This window comes from Scyliorhinus torazame, chromosome 15 (assembly GCF_047496885.1).
Source record: "Scyliorhinus torazame isolate Kashiwa2021f chromosome 15, sScyTor2.1, whole genome shotgun sequence".
NCBI classification, from domain to species: Eukaryota; Metazoa; Chordata; class Chondrichthyes; order Carcharhiniformes; family Scyliorhinidae; genus Scyliorhinus; species Scyliorhinus torazame.
Genome location: NC_092721.1, coordinates 170,357,179 through 170,373,100, shown reverse-complemented (window position 1 = coordinate 170,373,100; position 15,922 = coordinate 170,357,179). Strand labels below are relative to the sequence as shown.

At 45.3% G+C, this 15,922-nt stretch overlaps 1 protein-coding gene across 1 annotated transcript in view; it reads right to left on the bottom strand.

The window, feature by feature from the left end:
• Window positions 1–15,922, bottom strand: part of LOC140391979 (copper-transporting ATPase 2-like) — a 193,685-nt gene that overhangs the window by 49,569 nt on the left and 128,194 nt on the right. Inside the window, exons 11-14 of the mRNA XM_072477093.1 lie at window positions 15,264–15,418; window positions 8,513–8,647; window positions 5,848–6,042; window positions 2,026–2,208 (exon numbers count right to left, since the gene is read on the bottom strand). Of these exons, the coding sequence (XP_072333194.1) occupies window positions 2,026–2,208; window positions 5,848–6,042; window positions 8,513–8,647; window positions 15,264–15,418 (668 nt within the window). The remainder of the gene's footprint in view (window positions 1–2,025; window positions 2,209–5,847; window positions 6,043–8,512; window positions 8,648–15,263; window positions 15,419–15,922) is intronic.

The following is a 15,922-nucleotide window of genomic DNA, read 5'->3' as shown; positions in this document are numbered from 1 at the left end:
GGTAACTAGAGAAAGGGTTGGCCCACTCAAGGACAAAGGAGGAAAGTTATGCGTGGAGTCAGAGAAAATGGGTGAGATTCTTAACGAGTACTTTGCATCAGTATTCACTGAGGAGAGGGACATGACGGATGTTGAGGTTAGGGATAGATGTTTGATTACTCTAGGTCAAGTCGGCATAAGGAGGGAGGATGTGTTGGGTATCCTAAAAGGCATTAAGGTGGACAAGTCCCCAGGTCCGGATGGGATCTCTCCCAGGTTACTGAGGGAAGTGAGAAAGGAAATAGCTGGGGCCTTAACAGATATCTTTGTAGCATCCTTGAACACAGGTGAGGTATCGGAGGACTGGAGAATTGCTAATGTTGTCCCCTTGTTTAAGAAGGGTAGCAGGGATAATTCAGATAATTGTAGACCGGTGAGCCTGACATCAGTGGTAGGGAAGCTGCTGGAGAAGATACTGAGGGATAGGATCTATTCACATTTGGAAGAAAATGGGCTTATCAGTGATAGGCAACATGGTTTTGTGCAGGGAAGGTCATGTTTTACCAACTTAATAGAATTCTTTGAGGAAGTGACAAAGTTGATTGATGAGGGAAGGGCTGTAGATGTCATATACATGGACTTCAGTAAGGCATTTGATAAGGTTCCCCATGGTAGGCTGATGGAGAAAGTGAAGTCTCATGGGGTCCAGGGTGTACTAGCTAGATGGATAAAGAACTGGCTGGGCAACAGGAGACAGAAGAGTAGTAATGGAAGGGAGTTTCTCAAAATGGAGAACTGTGACCAGTGGTGTTCCACAGGGATCCGTGCTGGGACCACTGTTGTTTGTGATATACATAAATGATCTGGAGGAAGGTATAGGTGGTTTGATTAGCAAGTTTGCAGATGACACTAAGATTGGTGGTGGAGCAGATAGTGAAGGGGACTGTCAGAGAACACAGCAGAATATAGATAGAATGGAGAGTTGGGCGGAGAAATGGCAGATGGAGTTCAATCCGGGCAAATGCGAGGTGACGCATTTTGGAAGATCCAATTCAAGAGCGAACTATACGGTAAATGAAAAAGCCCTGGGGAAAATTGATGTACAGCGAGATCTGGGTGTTCAGGTCCATTGTACCCTGAAGGTGGCTGCGCAGGTCGATAGAGTGGTCAAGAAGGCATACGGCATGCTTTCCTTCATTGGTAGGGGTATTAAGTACAAGAGTTGACAGGTCATGTTACAGTTGTACAAGACTTTGGTTCGGCCACATTTGGAATACTGCGTACAGTTCTGGTCGCCACATTACCAAAAGGATGTGGATGCTTTGGAGAAGGTGCAGAGGAGGTTCACCAGGATGTTGCCTGGTTTGGAGGGCGCTAGCTATGAAGAGAGATTGAGTAGATTAGGATTATTTTCATTAGAAAGACGGAGGTTGAGGGGGGACCTCATTGAGGTCTACAAAATCATGAGAGGTAAGACAGGGTGGATAGCAAGAAGCGTTTTCCCAGTGTGGGGGACTCAATTGCTAGGGGTCACGAGTTCAAGATGAGAGGGGAAAAGTTTAAGGGAGATATGCATGGAAAGTTCTTTACGCAGAGGGTGGTGGCTGCCTAGAACGCATTGCCGGCGGAGGTGGTAGAGGCGGGCACGATAGCGTCATTTAAGATGTATCTACACAGATACATGAATGGGCAGGGAGCAGAGGGATACAGAGCCTTAGAAAATAGGCGATAGTTTTAGATAGAGGATCTGGATCGGCGCAGGCTTGGAGAGCCGAAGGGCCTGTTCCTGTGCTGTAATTTTTCTTTGTTCTCTTTCTTTTCTTTGTTCTACCAGCCCTAACTTTTTATACAGTTAACGGTGCACATGCAGACACTGGATGCTGCTGTCCAATTTTATTCCATAACAGCTAATGGCTTCATCATTATTCCTATTGCAAAATTCAGGACTGTATTACATCCCAGCCTAATACATGGGATGTTTGTAAGAGATACAAACTCAGCTGGGGAACTAAGAGATGTCGTAGTGAAAGGATATCTATGACTTACCTCTTTGCAATATTTGGCCACAGCACTTCCAAGAGGATGCTCACTGTTAGCCTCTGCAGTACCAATAATTGCAAGCAATTTCTTCAATGGCAGTACAGCTACATCTACCAGTACAAGGACCCTCATTACCTTTGGAACGCCGTGTGTAATTGTTCCTGTCTTGTCAAACATCACCACTTTTATCTAGAGGCACAAAAGCTTTTATCACCACAGGGAAATAATTAAAGCCATCAACTGCAGTTATCATTTTTAATGCAATTTCCCATCAACTGGATAAGTGTAGGGAAGTTTTATTGAAGCAGATTAAATAGTGAAATATGTAACCCACTTTGTAAACGCAAGCAGCCCACTAACAAACACAATTGTGGAACTCACTGTTCCTGTGCTTGCTGAACATGCAACCAAAATTTATTTAATTTCTTTTAATTTTGTGCAGGTATTCCACAAATAAAACTTCTAACTAATTGTGAACTAACTTAATTTTGAGTCAGGTAATCTAAGATGGTTATGTGTTGGTAGGGCAAGGGGGGTGCAATATGGTAGGGCAAAGGGGGGGGGGGTGCAATACGAATATGGGGAGAAGGCGAGCCGCATGCTGGCGAACCAGCTGCGGAGGCAGACTGCGTCCAGGGAAATATTGAAGATACGGACGGGGGCTGGGGATGTGATGTCAGAGCCAGGGAAGATAAATGAGGCATTTAGGGAGTATTACCAGGGACTTTATGAGGCAGACCCAGGAGGAGAGGAGGGGGACATGGGGTGGTTTCTGGACAAGTTGGAATTTCCCCAGGTGGAGGAAGCAAAGAGGCAGTTGGAGGAGCCTCTGGGGCTGAGGAAGGTATCAGTGGTATGAAGTCGGGGGAAGGCCCCTGGGCCAGATGGGTACCCGGCAGAATTTTGTAAGGAATTTGTGATGGATCTGTTCACCACATCTGTTGGGGGCGTTTAATGAAGCACTGGAGAAGGGGGAGTTGCCGGAGTCGATGACGCAGGCAGGAATAACGCTAATTCCGAAAAGTGGGAAGGACCCGGTGGAATGTGGATCATATAGGCCCATATCACAATTGAACACGAATGTGAAAGTATTGGCTAAGTTGTTGGTGGGGAGGATGGAGGAGTGTGTCCCCGGGGTGGTAGCAGAAGATCAAACAGGCTTCGTGAAGGGCAGGCAGCTCGCGAGTAATATAAGATGGCTGTTGAATGTGATGATGAATCCTTCAGGGGCTCTGGTACCAGAGGTGATGGTGACCATGGTCGCGGAGAAAGCATTTGATTGGGTGGAGTGGCGGTACTTGTTCGAGGTTTTGGGAAGGTTCGGGTTTGGGCCAAGATTTGTGACATGGGTCCGGTTGCTGTATGTGGCACCAAGGGTGAGGATTAGGACGAATGATATGAGCTCACAAAGCTTTGACTTACACAGGGGTACACGGTAGGGGTGACCGCTGTCACTGCTGCTGTTTGCGCTGGCCATAGAGCCATTGGCGATAGCTCTCAGGGGGTCGGCAGAGTGGCAGGCAATTATGAGGGGACATAGGGAGCATTGGGTGTCGCTCTATGCCGATGACCTCTTGCTGTATGTTTTGGATCCGTTGGAGAGTATGGGAAGGTTTACGGGCCTGTTGGGGAGGTTTGGAGGGTTCTCAGGGTACAAGCTGAATGTAAGGAAAAGTGCGATATTCCTGCTGAATGAGCTGACAGCAGGCTAATTTAGGGCGGATGCCATTTACAGTAGCGAGGGAGAGGTTTAGGTATTTGGGGATTCAAGTAGCGAGGGAATGGACGGGACTTCATAAGAGGATCTTAACAAAGCTGGTGGAGGAGGCTACGGGGGGTCTTAAGAGGTGGGATACACTGCACTTAATGCTGGCGGGGAGGGGCCAAGTGGTGCAAATGAATATTCTGCCGAGGTTCTTGTTTATCTTTCAAGCTCTCTCGACCTTTATACCAAAGGCCTTTTTTCGGAAAGTGGACATGATCATTTCTGACTATGTTTGGGCGGAGAAGGTGCCAAGGGTGGGGAGGACCCTGCTACAGAGGCAGAGGCAGCAGGTGCGGTTGGCATTGCCGAACTTGCTTCATTACTATTGGGCCGAAAATGTGGACAAAGTGCGGCGGTGGTGGGAAGGAGAAGGGGTAGAGTGGGTGAGGATGGAGGAGGAATCTTGTAAGGGGTCTAGTTTGAGGGCTATGGTGAGGGTAGCATTGCCAATGGCTCTGAGTAGGTATTTAAGGAGCCCAGTGGTGCAGTCCACAGTGAAGATATGTTGAGGAGGCATTATAGGGTGGAAGGGATGTCGGTGCTAACGCCACTGTGTGAGAATCATGGGTTTGAGCTAGGGGGGATGGATAGTGTATACAGGAGGTGGAGGAAAGTGGGGCTGGTCAAGGTGAGGGATCTGTATTCGGAGGAAGGGTTCGCCAGTCTGGAGGAGCTAAGGGAGAGGGTAGAGCTGCCGAGGGGGAGTGAGTTCAGGTATCTGCAGGTTAGGGTTTTGCGCGAAAGGCATGGAGGGCGTTCCCTAGGTTGCCGGGATACACTCTGCTGGAGCGACTGCTGCTTCCGGATGTGGAAGGGGAGGGAAGGGGAGGGGATATATACAAGTGGCTGGGGGAGCAGGGAGGCGAGCGGGTGGTGAAGATCAAGGAGAAATAGGAAGCGGAGTTGGGAGGGGAGATCAATTGGAGAGCATGGAGTGAGACACTGTGTACGGTAAACGGGACCTCCCCTGTGCAAGGGGGTAGTAGATGAGTGTGAGAGGTGTGGGCGGGGGCCAGCGAATCATGCGCACGTGTTTTGGGGTTGCAAAAAATTGGGAAGATTCTGGGTGGGAGTGTACACGGACTTAGCCAGGATAGTGGAGGAGGAGGTGGACCCGGACCCTGTGATGGCGATATTTGGGGTTTCAGAGAAGACGGAGCTCATGGAGAGGAGGAAGGCCGATGTCTTGGCCTTCACCTCTCTGATTGCACGGCGACGAATTTTGCTGGAGTGGTGGTCGGCATCGCCACCGGGGGTAGCGGCTTGGTTGGGTGACCTGTAGGACTTCCTGCGATTAGAGAAGATAAAGTATGAGTTAAGTGGCTCTTCGGGGGGTTTGAGGAAAGGTGGGGGATGTTTGTGACCGTGTTTGAGGGGCTGTTCTTCGCGGGGGAGGGGTGTGTGAAAAAGAGGAAAAGTCCGGACAGACTGTATACGTGATTGTTGGGAAGTATGTTTCCCAGGGTGTTTGTTCGCTGTAACCTGTTTGTAATAAAATACATTTAAACAAAAAAGATGATTATGTGTTGGCAGTGCTTGGAAAAACTTCAGTGTCCCCACATCGAAAGACATAAAAATGTCAGTCACAGTTTCCACTCATGATCGCGTTCCAGTGAGAACAAAGTAAGTATATAGAGTTGAAGAAAGCAAGGTTGGCTTGGATTTGATACCTCCTATAGCTAAAAAGCCTTCTGACACATACTGCCAGAATACATACATAATGAATGGATTCTTGGGTGAGAGATATCCACAAACAGATTCACTTGTAGGAAAAATACAGCTATCTTTACTTTAAAAATGATAAATATATAAGGATATAACCCAGAAGATAATTCAGCCCATTGGACATGTGCTGGCCCTTTGAAAGATCTGTCCAATTAGTTCCACTTGCCTAGTCTTTCCGTAACGTCCTGCATATGTCTCCCCCATTTAACATTGATACATTTCATGGTCTTCTGATTGGCTGTTTATCAACAATGCTAATCCAGTGTAACTGATCTGACCTGTTCCTGGGGGTAAAGCTATGGTAGCTTTTCTTGCTAAATCTCTTCATTACCACTAACCTTGTGTGCCATCTCGAGTGGTTCTCCACCCTTGATAAGAATGCCATTTTGAGCACCAACACCTGTACCCACCATCACAGCTGTAGGTGTAGCCAGTCCCAGGGAACAGGGGCATGCAATAGCCAACACTGTAATGGATGTCTGAAATGCGAATCTGATAATCAGTTCAGCTTTAGGAACATGATTGCTGTAGCCCTAAGAAGAGAAAAGCTTACAAGTCAATATGAAAAACCAACCAATGTTGGACACCTTGTGATAGTAGAGTGCAAACCGTCCCAGGTGGTCAATATTCCTGGGAGATTATACCTCAACACAACATCAATCATGTGAAGTACTGTGACTGAGCTCACTCAGTTGACCATTATAAGGCTCTGGCAGTTGCAAAAAAATGGTAGAAATAATTTTGTATTTGGCTATTTTTTTACAGGATACAAACTGACAACAAAAGATCAAATCATTCTTTACATATTAGTTTTTTAATTGACTTAAGAAAATGGTCTTTAAAGCCAATATTTCCCACCATCAAAACACACAGGCTGTATTTAACAGGGTGCCAGAATCCCATTCAGTGAAAAAAACGGTGGGGAATCCACCCAAGGAAAAGCCAACTGTCCTCTGTCATTTAATGACTAATTAGCAATTAATAAACTGGAGATGATATTTCCACCCATGAGGAACAGGATGGCCAACAGCTCTGTGGTCCCTGCAGTGCTCGACAGGAACAGTGGCCACTGCTGGTACTACAGGCAGTCTCCAAAAAGACACCATGTTAAGTGGGGCTGGGTTTGCTGAGCTCAGGCTGGCAGGTCCTCGTGAGGAGTGTGTGGGAAGGCTTTGATAGGTTGGGTGTGGGTAACGTAAAGAGGAAAGTGTAATCTTGGAGGGGTGTGAATAGGAGGTGGCCTCTGATGGGCACAGAGGACCTACTAAGGAAGTCCCTAATTGCCCGACTCCAGCCCACCCAGTAAAAACTATCAGGCTAGCTGCTTTGCATGGCCCCGCCTGCTGTGGGTAAGAGAGCAACAAGGCAGGATGATGCTGTAAAGTGGCCATTAATTGGTCCGGGGCAGATAGGTGGTAGGAAGGCCATAAACTGGAATTGAGAGCATTCCCCCTTCAAACCAACTAGTAAACCCCAGCCCCAGATTTTTGAAAACAAATCCTACCCTAAGATGTGAGCCTGAATTTATATTATATTTTTAACAAGCTCAAAATGTCCGAAAGGGCTCAATAGATATTGAAGTACTTTAGAAATGCATTAATTGACATAATGTGGGAAACCCATCAGCTAATTTTCAGGCAGCAATGTCCCATAAACAGCGGTTAATAAAACAACCATGCCATTTGCTTTAGGTGTTGGTCGTGGAACAAAAAGCGGCAGCAAACTGGGCAAAGCTGTCATAATCTTTGAACAGTGACATGGAATCTTTTACATCCACCTGAGGGGGCAGGCGGTGCCTCGATTGAATGTCTCATCTGAAAACTGGTAGCTTTGACAGTGCAGCACTATCTCAGAACTGCACTTAAGCACCAAAATGTGGTTTATGCTGAAATTTGCAAGTAAAAATGATTTTTTTCAGCAAACAATATTAGACATAGAAAATACAGGATGGATTACATTAAGCAAAAAAAAAACGATCTTTTAAAAAAAATCACATTTTACAAGTTCTTAATTTACTTGTGCAATGTCATCACACAAGTGTTGGGTGGGGTTACTGGGTTATGGGGATAGGGTGGCGGTGTTGACCTTGGGTAGGGTGCTCTTTCCAAGAGCCGGTGCAGACTCGATGGGCCGAATGGCCTCCTTCTGCACTGTAAATTCTATGATCTATGATCACAATATTCTTATCCCTGATATCTGCGTACCTGCAGGGTTTAACTGAAAACTTACAAACCTAGTGATCCCAACAAGAAAGTTGTTCCCTTGGATCTGCCAGCAGCCCAGGATTAAGTGGCGCCAAGTGAATGGAAAGAGATGATTCAAGCCTGGCTGCCAGCGGATGGTGCCAGGTGGAGGCAAAAGGCCAAGGGAAGGAGGTAAGACCAACTGCAAGTCTGCTCACATCTCCCTTTTTGAACTGCAAATGGTTGAATGTAATAGACCAGGAGGCATCCAGCCCTCTTCCGAAGTAACTACTAAACTGTTTTGTGTAATTTAAGAGGAAGAAATTCTCTCTTCCAACCACCCACCATGCACTTAAATTAGACGAGTGATTGATTTTAAAATACATTTTGGATCAGTCTTGCTAAACAGTAGCTGCTTTTAAAAAAAAAAACATTTTCTTGCCCCATACATCTACTTGCAGCAGACTTCTTTGTTGATTCCAACTAATAATAATAATTGCTTATTGTCACAAGTAGGCTTCAATGAAGTTACTATGAAAAGCCCCTAATCGCCACATTCCGGCACCTGTTCGGGGAGGCTGGTACGGGAATTGCATGCGCACTGCTGGCATTGTTCTGCATTACAAGCCAGATGTTTAGTCCACTGTGCTAAACCAGCCCCTATAACTGTAATGTCTGATTTGTAAAAAGCACCATTAAAGCATACATTGTCTGGAACACATAGAAGGAAACATTCGCTTTGCCCTTGCATTAAATATTGCACCACGCCGTAGAGCCTATTACTCCACACTGACAGGCAATACAGACAGATGCTACTTACTGACAAGTGTTGTTCAATGGTGGCAAAGTCTGCAAAACCAATGATGATCCAGACAGTCAGTGTAGCCACAGAAATAACAACAATAAATGGAACAAAATAGCCACTCAGTTTGTCAGCAAATTGTTGAATTGGAGCCTATAAAATTCAAAACGTATTTCACTTAGATTCATAAAATGAAAATCAAATTTAAAAATTACATTACCACAGATTTCTACAGAAACTAGATTTTTGCATCCTTTGTTTTATCTTTCTCTCTTCACTGTGCTCTCTTCACCCTCCCCTCCAAATTAACACCAGTGCAGCAATGAATAATGCATTAGGACAGGGGTTTCAAGTTTGTGAAGAATTAGCAGTCTTTGCGCCATTTTCACGCAGCATTTTGTCTTATGGTGATCCGCACAGGTTGGAAGGGACTATTTAAATTTTGTGTATTTTGATTTCATAGAAATGTTTTATTATACTCTGATATTATATAATAAGAGTTAAAAATTAAGGTAAACAATGACCTACTTATTAAAGCTGTTCGGAAAACAAAGATAGTTTTAAGGGATTTATATTTTCATTGGTAAACATTATAAATAAGGTATAGTTTTAGATGTGTTTAATTTAATGTTTCTATACCTGGAAGAGTGAAACATATAGTTAGATTCATGCTGGATAAAGGTGTAGATTAATGCTGGATAAAGGTGTTTGTATCTTTGGGGACTGGCTAAGTTCCAACTGTGTTTCTAGTGTGCTTAGAGAGGACTACGGAGTGAAGAATAAATAAAAGGCATAAGCATGTGGGTATTGCTTAGCAACTGGGGGTTTGTAAGGTAGACAAGCTTTTAAATTTTAGCTTAGTTAATTTGATTATAGTTGGAGACAGGACTTAGTGCATGGGATTATGGGTAGTGTCTTGAGATGGATAGATAGCTGGTTAGTAGACAGGAAGCAAAAAGTTGGAAAAAATGGGTCGTTTTCTGATTGGCAGGCAGAGACTAGTCAGGCACCGCAGGGATCTGTGCGAGGGCCCCAACTGTTCACATTTTATATTAATGATTTGGACAAGGGAACTATATGTATTATCTCCAAATTTTAAGATGATACAAGGTTGGGTGGGAGGGTGAGCTGTGAGGAGGATGCAGAGATGCTTCAGCAAGATTTGGACAGGCTGAGTGAATGGGCACATGCATGACAGATGCAGTACAATGTGGATAAATGTGAGGTTATCCGCTTTGGTAGCAAAAATAGGAAGGCAGATTATTATTTGAATGGGTGTAAATTGAAGAGGTTGATACCTAGCAGGACCTTGGTGTCCTCGTCCATCAGTCACTGAAAGTAAGCGCGCAGGTATAGCAGGCAATAAAGAAGGCAAGTGGTATATTGGCCTTCATAGCAAGAGGATTTTAGTAGAAGGAATAGAGATGTTTTATTGCAATTGTATAGGGCATTGGTGAGGTCACACCTGGAGTATTGTGTGCTTATCTGAGGAAGGATGTTCTTGCTGTGCAGCAAAGGTTTACCATGCTGATTCCTGGGATGGCGGGACTGTCATATGGGGAGAGACTAATTGGTTAGGATTATATTCATTGGAGTTTAGAAGAATAAGAGGGAATCTCATAGAAATTTATAAAATTCTAACAGGATTAGACCGGGTGGATTCAGAAAGAATGTTCCTGATGGTGGGGGAGTCCAGAACTAGGGGTCATAGTTTGAGGATAAGGGGCAAACCTAATAGGACTGAGGTGAGGAGAAATCTCTTCCCCAGAGTGGTGGATCTGTGGAATTCACAACCACAGAAAGTAATTGATGCCAAAACGTTGTGTAATTTCAAGAAGAAAGTAGATATAGCTCTTGGGCTAAAGGGATCAGGGGAAGGCGGGATCAGGATATTGAATTTGCTGATCAGCCATGATCATAATGAATGGCGGAGAAGGCTCGAAGGGCCTAATGGCATCCTCTATCTTTTATTTTCTAAGTAAACCTCTCTTAATCTTGCCAGAAGAAAGGCTGGATAGGACATGAGCTGCCAAGAGGCAGTCTCCCTAAAGGAGAAGTTACTGTCCAGATAGCCAGTGAATTGAGACAGACACTTGACGATGAGAACAGAGGCCAATGTATTGTCCAGAAGAATTCAAGGAAGAGCAAATAAAATGTTCCGAGTTAGAGACAATTGCAGTAACTAGATTTAAAGTGGGAAAGCAGACTTCAGAGGTAGATGAAATGTTTGATGTCATTATAATAGTCGGGGGAATCGAGAGTTAAAGCAATCGTAAGCAGTTTGCACAGCAGTCAAGACAAATGAATCCTAATGGGGTTGTACTGGATTCACTGTTAAAAGTGGAACGGAAGCTTTGTTTAAAAGTGTAATTTGGAAAACATAGTGTGGATTTTGGAATGCAAACCACTAAGGGAAAGCATGATTATTGTGAGAGAAGATTTTAAAGTGCGTTTTTAAGAGTGAAGTTTGGAAACCCTCATGTGCAATCAATCATCTTGGGGAATTCTGAGGAGAAAACCACAGATATTCACTTGGGTTCAGAGAAGAGTGTGACTTACCACATTCATCAGGTATGTTTAAACGTGACTTTTTGTTTTATGAGACCATTGTATCTTAAATTGTACTCTGTAATCCATGTTAATCTTTAAATCTGTGTGTATTTGTTAAGCTAAGGGGGAGTAAAGGAGTATTATATTATAATCCAAATTTATCACGTTAAATAATTCTTTTTCTTGGTGTTGCAACTAATTAGAGGTCCTGTGACTGTTCCTCCACATTTTATTTTTAAAAAGTAAAACGTTAGTCTTTTGAGCCAGTTTCCATTCTGGAATCTTCCCAAACAGTTTATAACATCAACCTGGATCATAACAAAACACATGGGGATGAATCTTAACACAAAAGAGTGAGTTTGGGTTGGGTAGGTGGTACATGTTTTAAAAATCAGAATCCTGACCTAAATTCACCTCCAACCCTCCCACTTCTAGCATATCCAAGGTGGAATGGTGGACAGATGACTACCTTGCTCCTTTGAGCCTGTTCTGCCATTCATTATGATCATGGCTGATCAGCAAGTTCAATACCCTGATCCCGCCATCCCCCCGTATCCCTTGATCTCTTTAACCCCAAGAGCTATACCTAATTCCTTCTTGAAATTACACAACGTTCTAGCCTCAAATATGATGCTGGGGTACTGCAGGGATCGGAGCTAGGACCCCAGCTAGTCACAACATATATTAATGATTTGGATGAGGGAACAAAATGTAATATTTCCAAATAATTTTTTTTTATTGTCACAAGTAGGCTTACATTAACACTGCAATTAAGTTACTGTGAAAAACCCCTAGTCGCCACATTCTGACGCCTGTTCGGGTACACTGAGGGAGAATTCAGAAGGTCCGAATTACCTAACAGCACGTCATTCGGGACTTGTGGGAGGAAACCAGAGCACCCGGAGGAAACCCATGCAGACACGGGCAGAATGTGCAGACTCCGCACAGACAGTGACCCAAGCCAGGAATCGAACCTGGGACCTTGGCGCTGTGAGGCCATAGTGCTAACCACTATGCAACCATGGTGCCCTGCAGATGGTGGGAGAGTGAGTGGTGAGGAGGACATAGAGATCATTCAGTGTGTTTAGGACAAGTTGAATGAGTGGGCAGATGCAATATAATTTGGATAAATATGAGGTTATCCACTTTGGTAGCAAAAACGAGAAGGCAGAATACTATCTGAATGGATATGAATTAGGAGAGGGAATGTGCACCAAGATCTGGGTGTCCTCGCACACCAGTCAAAGAAGGTAAGCATGCAGGTATAGCAGGCAGTAAAGAAGACAAATGGTATGCTAGCCTTCATTGTGAGAGGATTCAAGTATAGGAGCAGAGATGTTTTGCTGCAATTATACAGGGCCTTGGTGAGACCACACTTGGAATACTACGTTCAGTTTTGGTCTCCTTATCTGAAGAAGGATGTTCCTGCTCTAGAGGGAGTGCGGCGAAGGTTTACCAGACTGATTCCTGGGATGGCAGGACTGATGTATGAGAGATTGAATCAGTTAGGATTGTATTCGCTGGAGTTCAGGTGAATGAGGGGGATCTCATAGAAATCTACAAAATTCTAACAGGACTGGACACGGTAGACGCAGGAAAGATCCTGATGGTGATTGTGTCCAGAACCAGGGGTGCGATTCTCCGACCCCCTACCGGGTCGGAGAATCGCCGGGGGTTGGCGTGAATCCCGCCCCCGCCGTGTCCGGAATTCTCCGCCACCAGAGATTCGGCGGGGGCGGGAATTGCGCCACGCCGGCCCGCGATGGTCCGAAGTCCCGCTGCTGTCAACCCTCGCCCTCCAGCGTGGATTAAACCTCCTTTTGAATGGCGGGACAAGGCGGCGCGGGCAGGCTCCGGGGTCCTGGGGGGGGGCGCGGGGCAATCTGGCCCCGGGGGATGCCCCCACGGTGGCCTGGCCCGCGATCGGGGCCCACCGATCCGCGGGCGGGCCTGTGCCGTGGGGGCACTCTTTTTCTTCCGCCTTCGCCGGTCTTCACTATGGCGGAGGCGGAAGAGACCCCTCCCCTGCGCATGTGCGGGGATATCGTGAGCGGCCGCTGACGCTCCCTTGCATGCGTTGCCCGGCGAAGACCTTTCAGCACCTGGCGGCTTTGCCCGCCAGCCGGCAGAGCGGAAACCACTCCGGCGCGGGCCTAGCCCCTCAAGGTGAGGGCTTGGCCCCTAAAGGTGCGGAGATCTCCGCACCTTTGGGGCGGCGCGACGCCGGAGTGGTTCCCGCTACTCCATCGCGCCGGAACCCCCCGCCCTGCCGGGTAGGAGAGAATCCTGCCCCAGGGGTCACAGTTTGAGGATTTGGGGTAAACCATTTAGGACAGATGAGGAGAAATTTCTTCACCCAAAGAGTGGTGAGCCTGTGGAATTCATTACCACAGGAAGTAGTTGAGGCCAAAACATTGTACGTTTTCAAGAAGCAGTTAGAGAGAGCACTTTGGGTGAAGGGAGTCAAAGGAAAGGAAGTGTGGCGCGGGATTCGGCTTTTGAGTTGAATGATCAGCCATCATCATAATGAATGGCGGAACAGGCTCGAAGGGCTGAATAGCTTTCTCCTGCTCCTATTTTCTATGTTTCTACACTTCAGGAAAGTTACAAAGTCATTAGAAGAGGTGCAGAAGAGGTTTACGAAGATGTTACAAGGGATACCTCTAGAAAGGGCGACACGATGGCACAATGGTTAGCACTGCTGCCTCACAACACAGACTCGGTTCAATTTCAACCTTGGGTAACTGTCTGTGTGGAGTTTGCATGTTCTCCCTGTGTCTGCGTGAGTTTCTTCGGTGTTCCGCTTTCCTCCCACAGTCCAAAGATGTGCAGGTTAGGTGGATTGGCCATGATAATTTGCTCAGTAGTGTCCAATGGTTATGTGGTATTGCAGGGAAGAAAGCCTCGCTAGGATGCTCTTTTCGAGGCTCAGTGCAGAGCCGATGGGCCAAATGGCCTCCTTCTGCACCGCAGGGATTCTATGATTCTAATGCACAAAAGGGTTTCATATTGGACATTTTCCAAAGCTGTTGAGGCAAGAAAGGCAACCTCCCTATGTTGAATATCTTTGCACTTTTGTTCCCTGTTGGAAAATGAGTGTAAAATAAGTCCACTTTCATGCTCACTAACACTTTGAATCAAAACCTTCAACACATTGATGATAAACTGGCAGAGCAAATTAGACCCCTGTTACTCATTGGCGGAATGTCCACCCTGTACAGCACCTGCATAGGAAATGAAAATTTAATAGGTTCTATAATGGGTGGGTGATTTGTACTGCATAAGAAATTGGTGCCGATTGATTGACAAGCTGATTCTGATTGGTCTAGGCATTGTCTTGGGGAATGCACTGGGGAATTTCTGTCATTGGATAGCACTTGTTTAACAATCAGAGTGTTTTAAGAATTACACAAACAACCTGTTATGACCTGCCAGATTATTAATGGCTGGGAACTGATGGCAATCCCACAATCCTTAGTGAGTGTGAGCTCCCCCCCAATGAGGAGTGCGGAGAAATCTTTAGCAGAATCACCTGCATAAATAATAATAATTGCTTATTGTCACAAGTAGACTTCAATGAATTTACTGTGAAAAGCCCATATTCGCCACATTCCGCCGCCTGTTCGGGGAGGCCGGTATGGGAATTGAACCCGCGCTGTTGGCATTGTTCTGCATTACAAGCCAGCTGTTTAGCTCACTGTGCTAAACCAGTGTGGCCAGTGTGGAATCAGCTAGAGGAGAGAGCAGTGGTGGAGTACTGCAGTTGTATATATGTAATTGTAAATTAAGTTATTTCTTTTCGATTCTACAAACTGGTGCTGTATTCTTTGTGGCCCTCACAAAACAACCAATTTAGAATTATCAGTTGGGCTTGCAATGTGGCTCATTTATGTTTGCGAGAAACTACATATATTCATTTACAGGGACTTGTCCGCTGCAAGAAAAAGGAATATGTCCAGGCATTGTGCACTTTACCTTTTTTGAATTAAACAAGTGTGGGGCAACTGTTCTTGGTGCATTCTCCATGGTAACGCCTCAACCAAACAGAGTAGACTTGCCAATCAGTCGCACTCTTTTCACATGCCGTAGAAATTATTCCTCCCTTTGAAATTTGACATGCTTGCATCTGTCCTGATGGGTGCAATACTCATGTGCTGCACTATCAAATGATTATAAATATAACTTGTTTAATTGCACAAAGCAAGGATCGTGGGTCTACCTTCGAGGTCTGTGCTTCTTCTACCAGCTTAACAATTTGTGACAATGTTGTTTCTGGACCAACATGGGTAGCTTGAATAAGCAGAGAACCCTGTGCATTAATAGAACCAGCAATCACTGTATCTCCTATTCGTTTTACAACTGGCATAGGTTCCCCTGCAAGAACAAAATCAGAAATTAATTACGTACAGTGTGAATCTGTGTTCTCAATTCAATACTTCACGATGCTGTACTACACATATGTAAGGTAAAAATGAAGTCAAGGTGATAACGTATAATGAAGTGAGTAATTGTCAGTCCTTTCCACGACTGGTCATCAAGAAACAAGATTGACATTCAAGTGCTGGAGGTGCTTGAAACATTTAGTTGGAATATTATCTTAAATTAAGATTCAGGAATAGCACAAAGAGGATCAGGTTCAATCTTGCAAAAAGTAAATTTGAGACATCAGGAAATGCTTCTTCACACACACTCACACACACACAAAAGAAAACTCAATATGTGAAATAATATACCAGATTAGGTGCGGTAAAGTTCCCATAGTCCCAGATGACCATAGGCAGCTTTCCCCTTTAAGGGGGAGAGCTGACTGGTGGTGATTTAACCGGAGGATCACCACCCCTCAGGCGAGGGGCAAGGTTGAGAAGGCGGGGCTTTCAT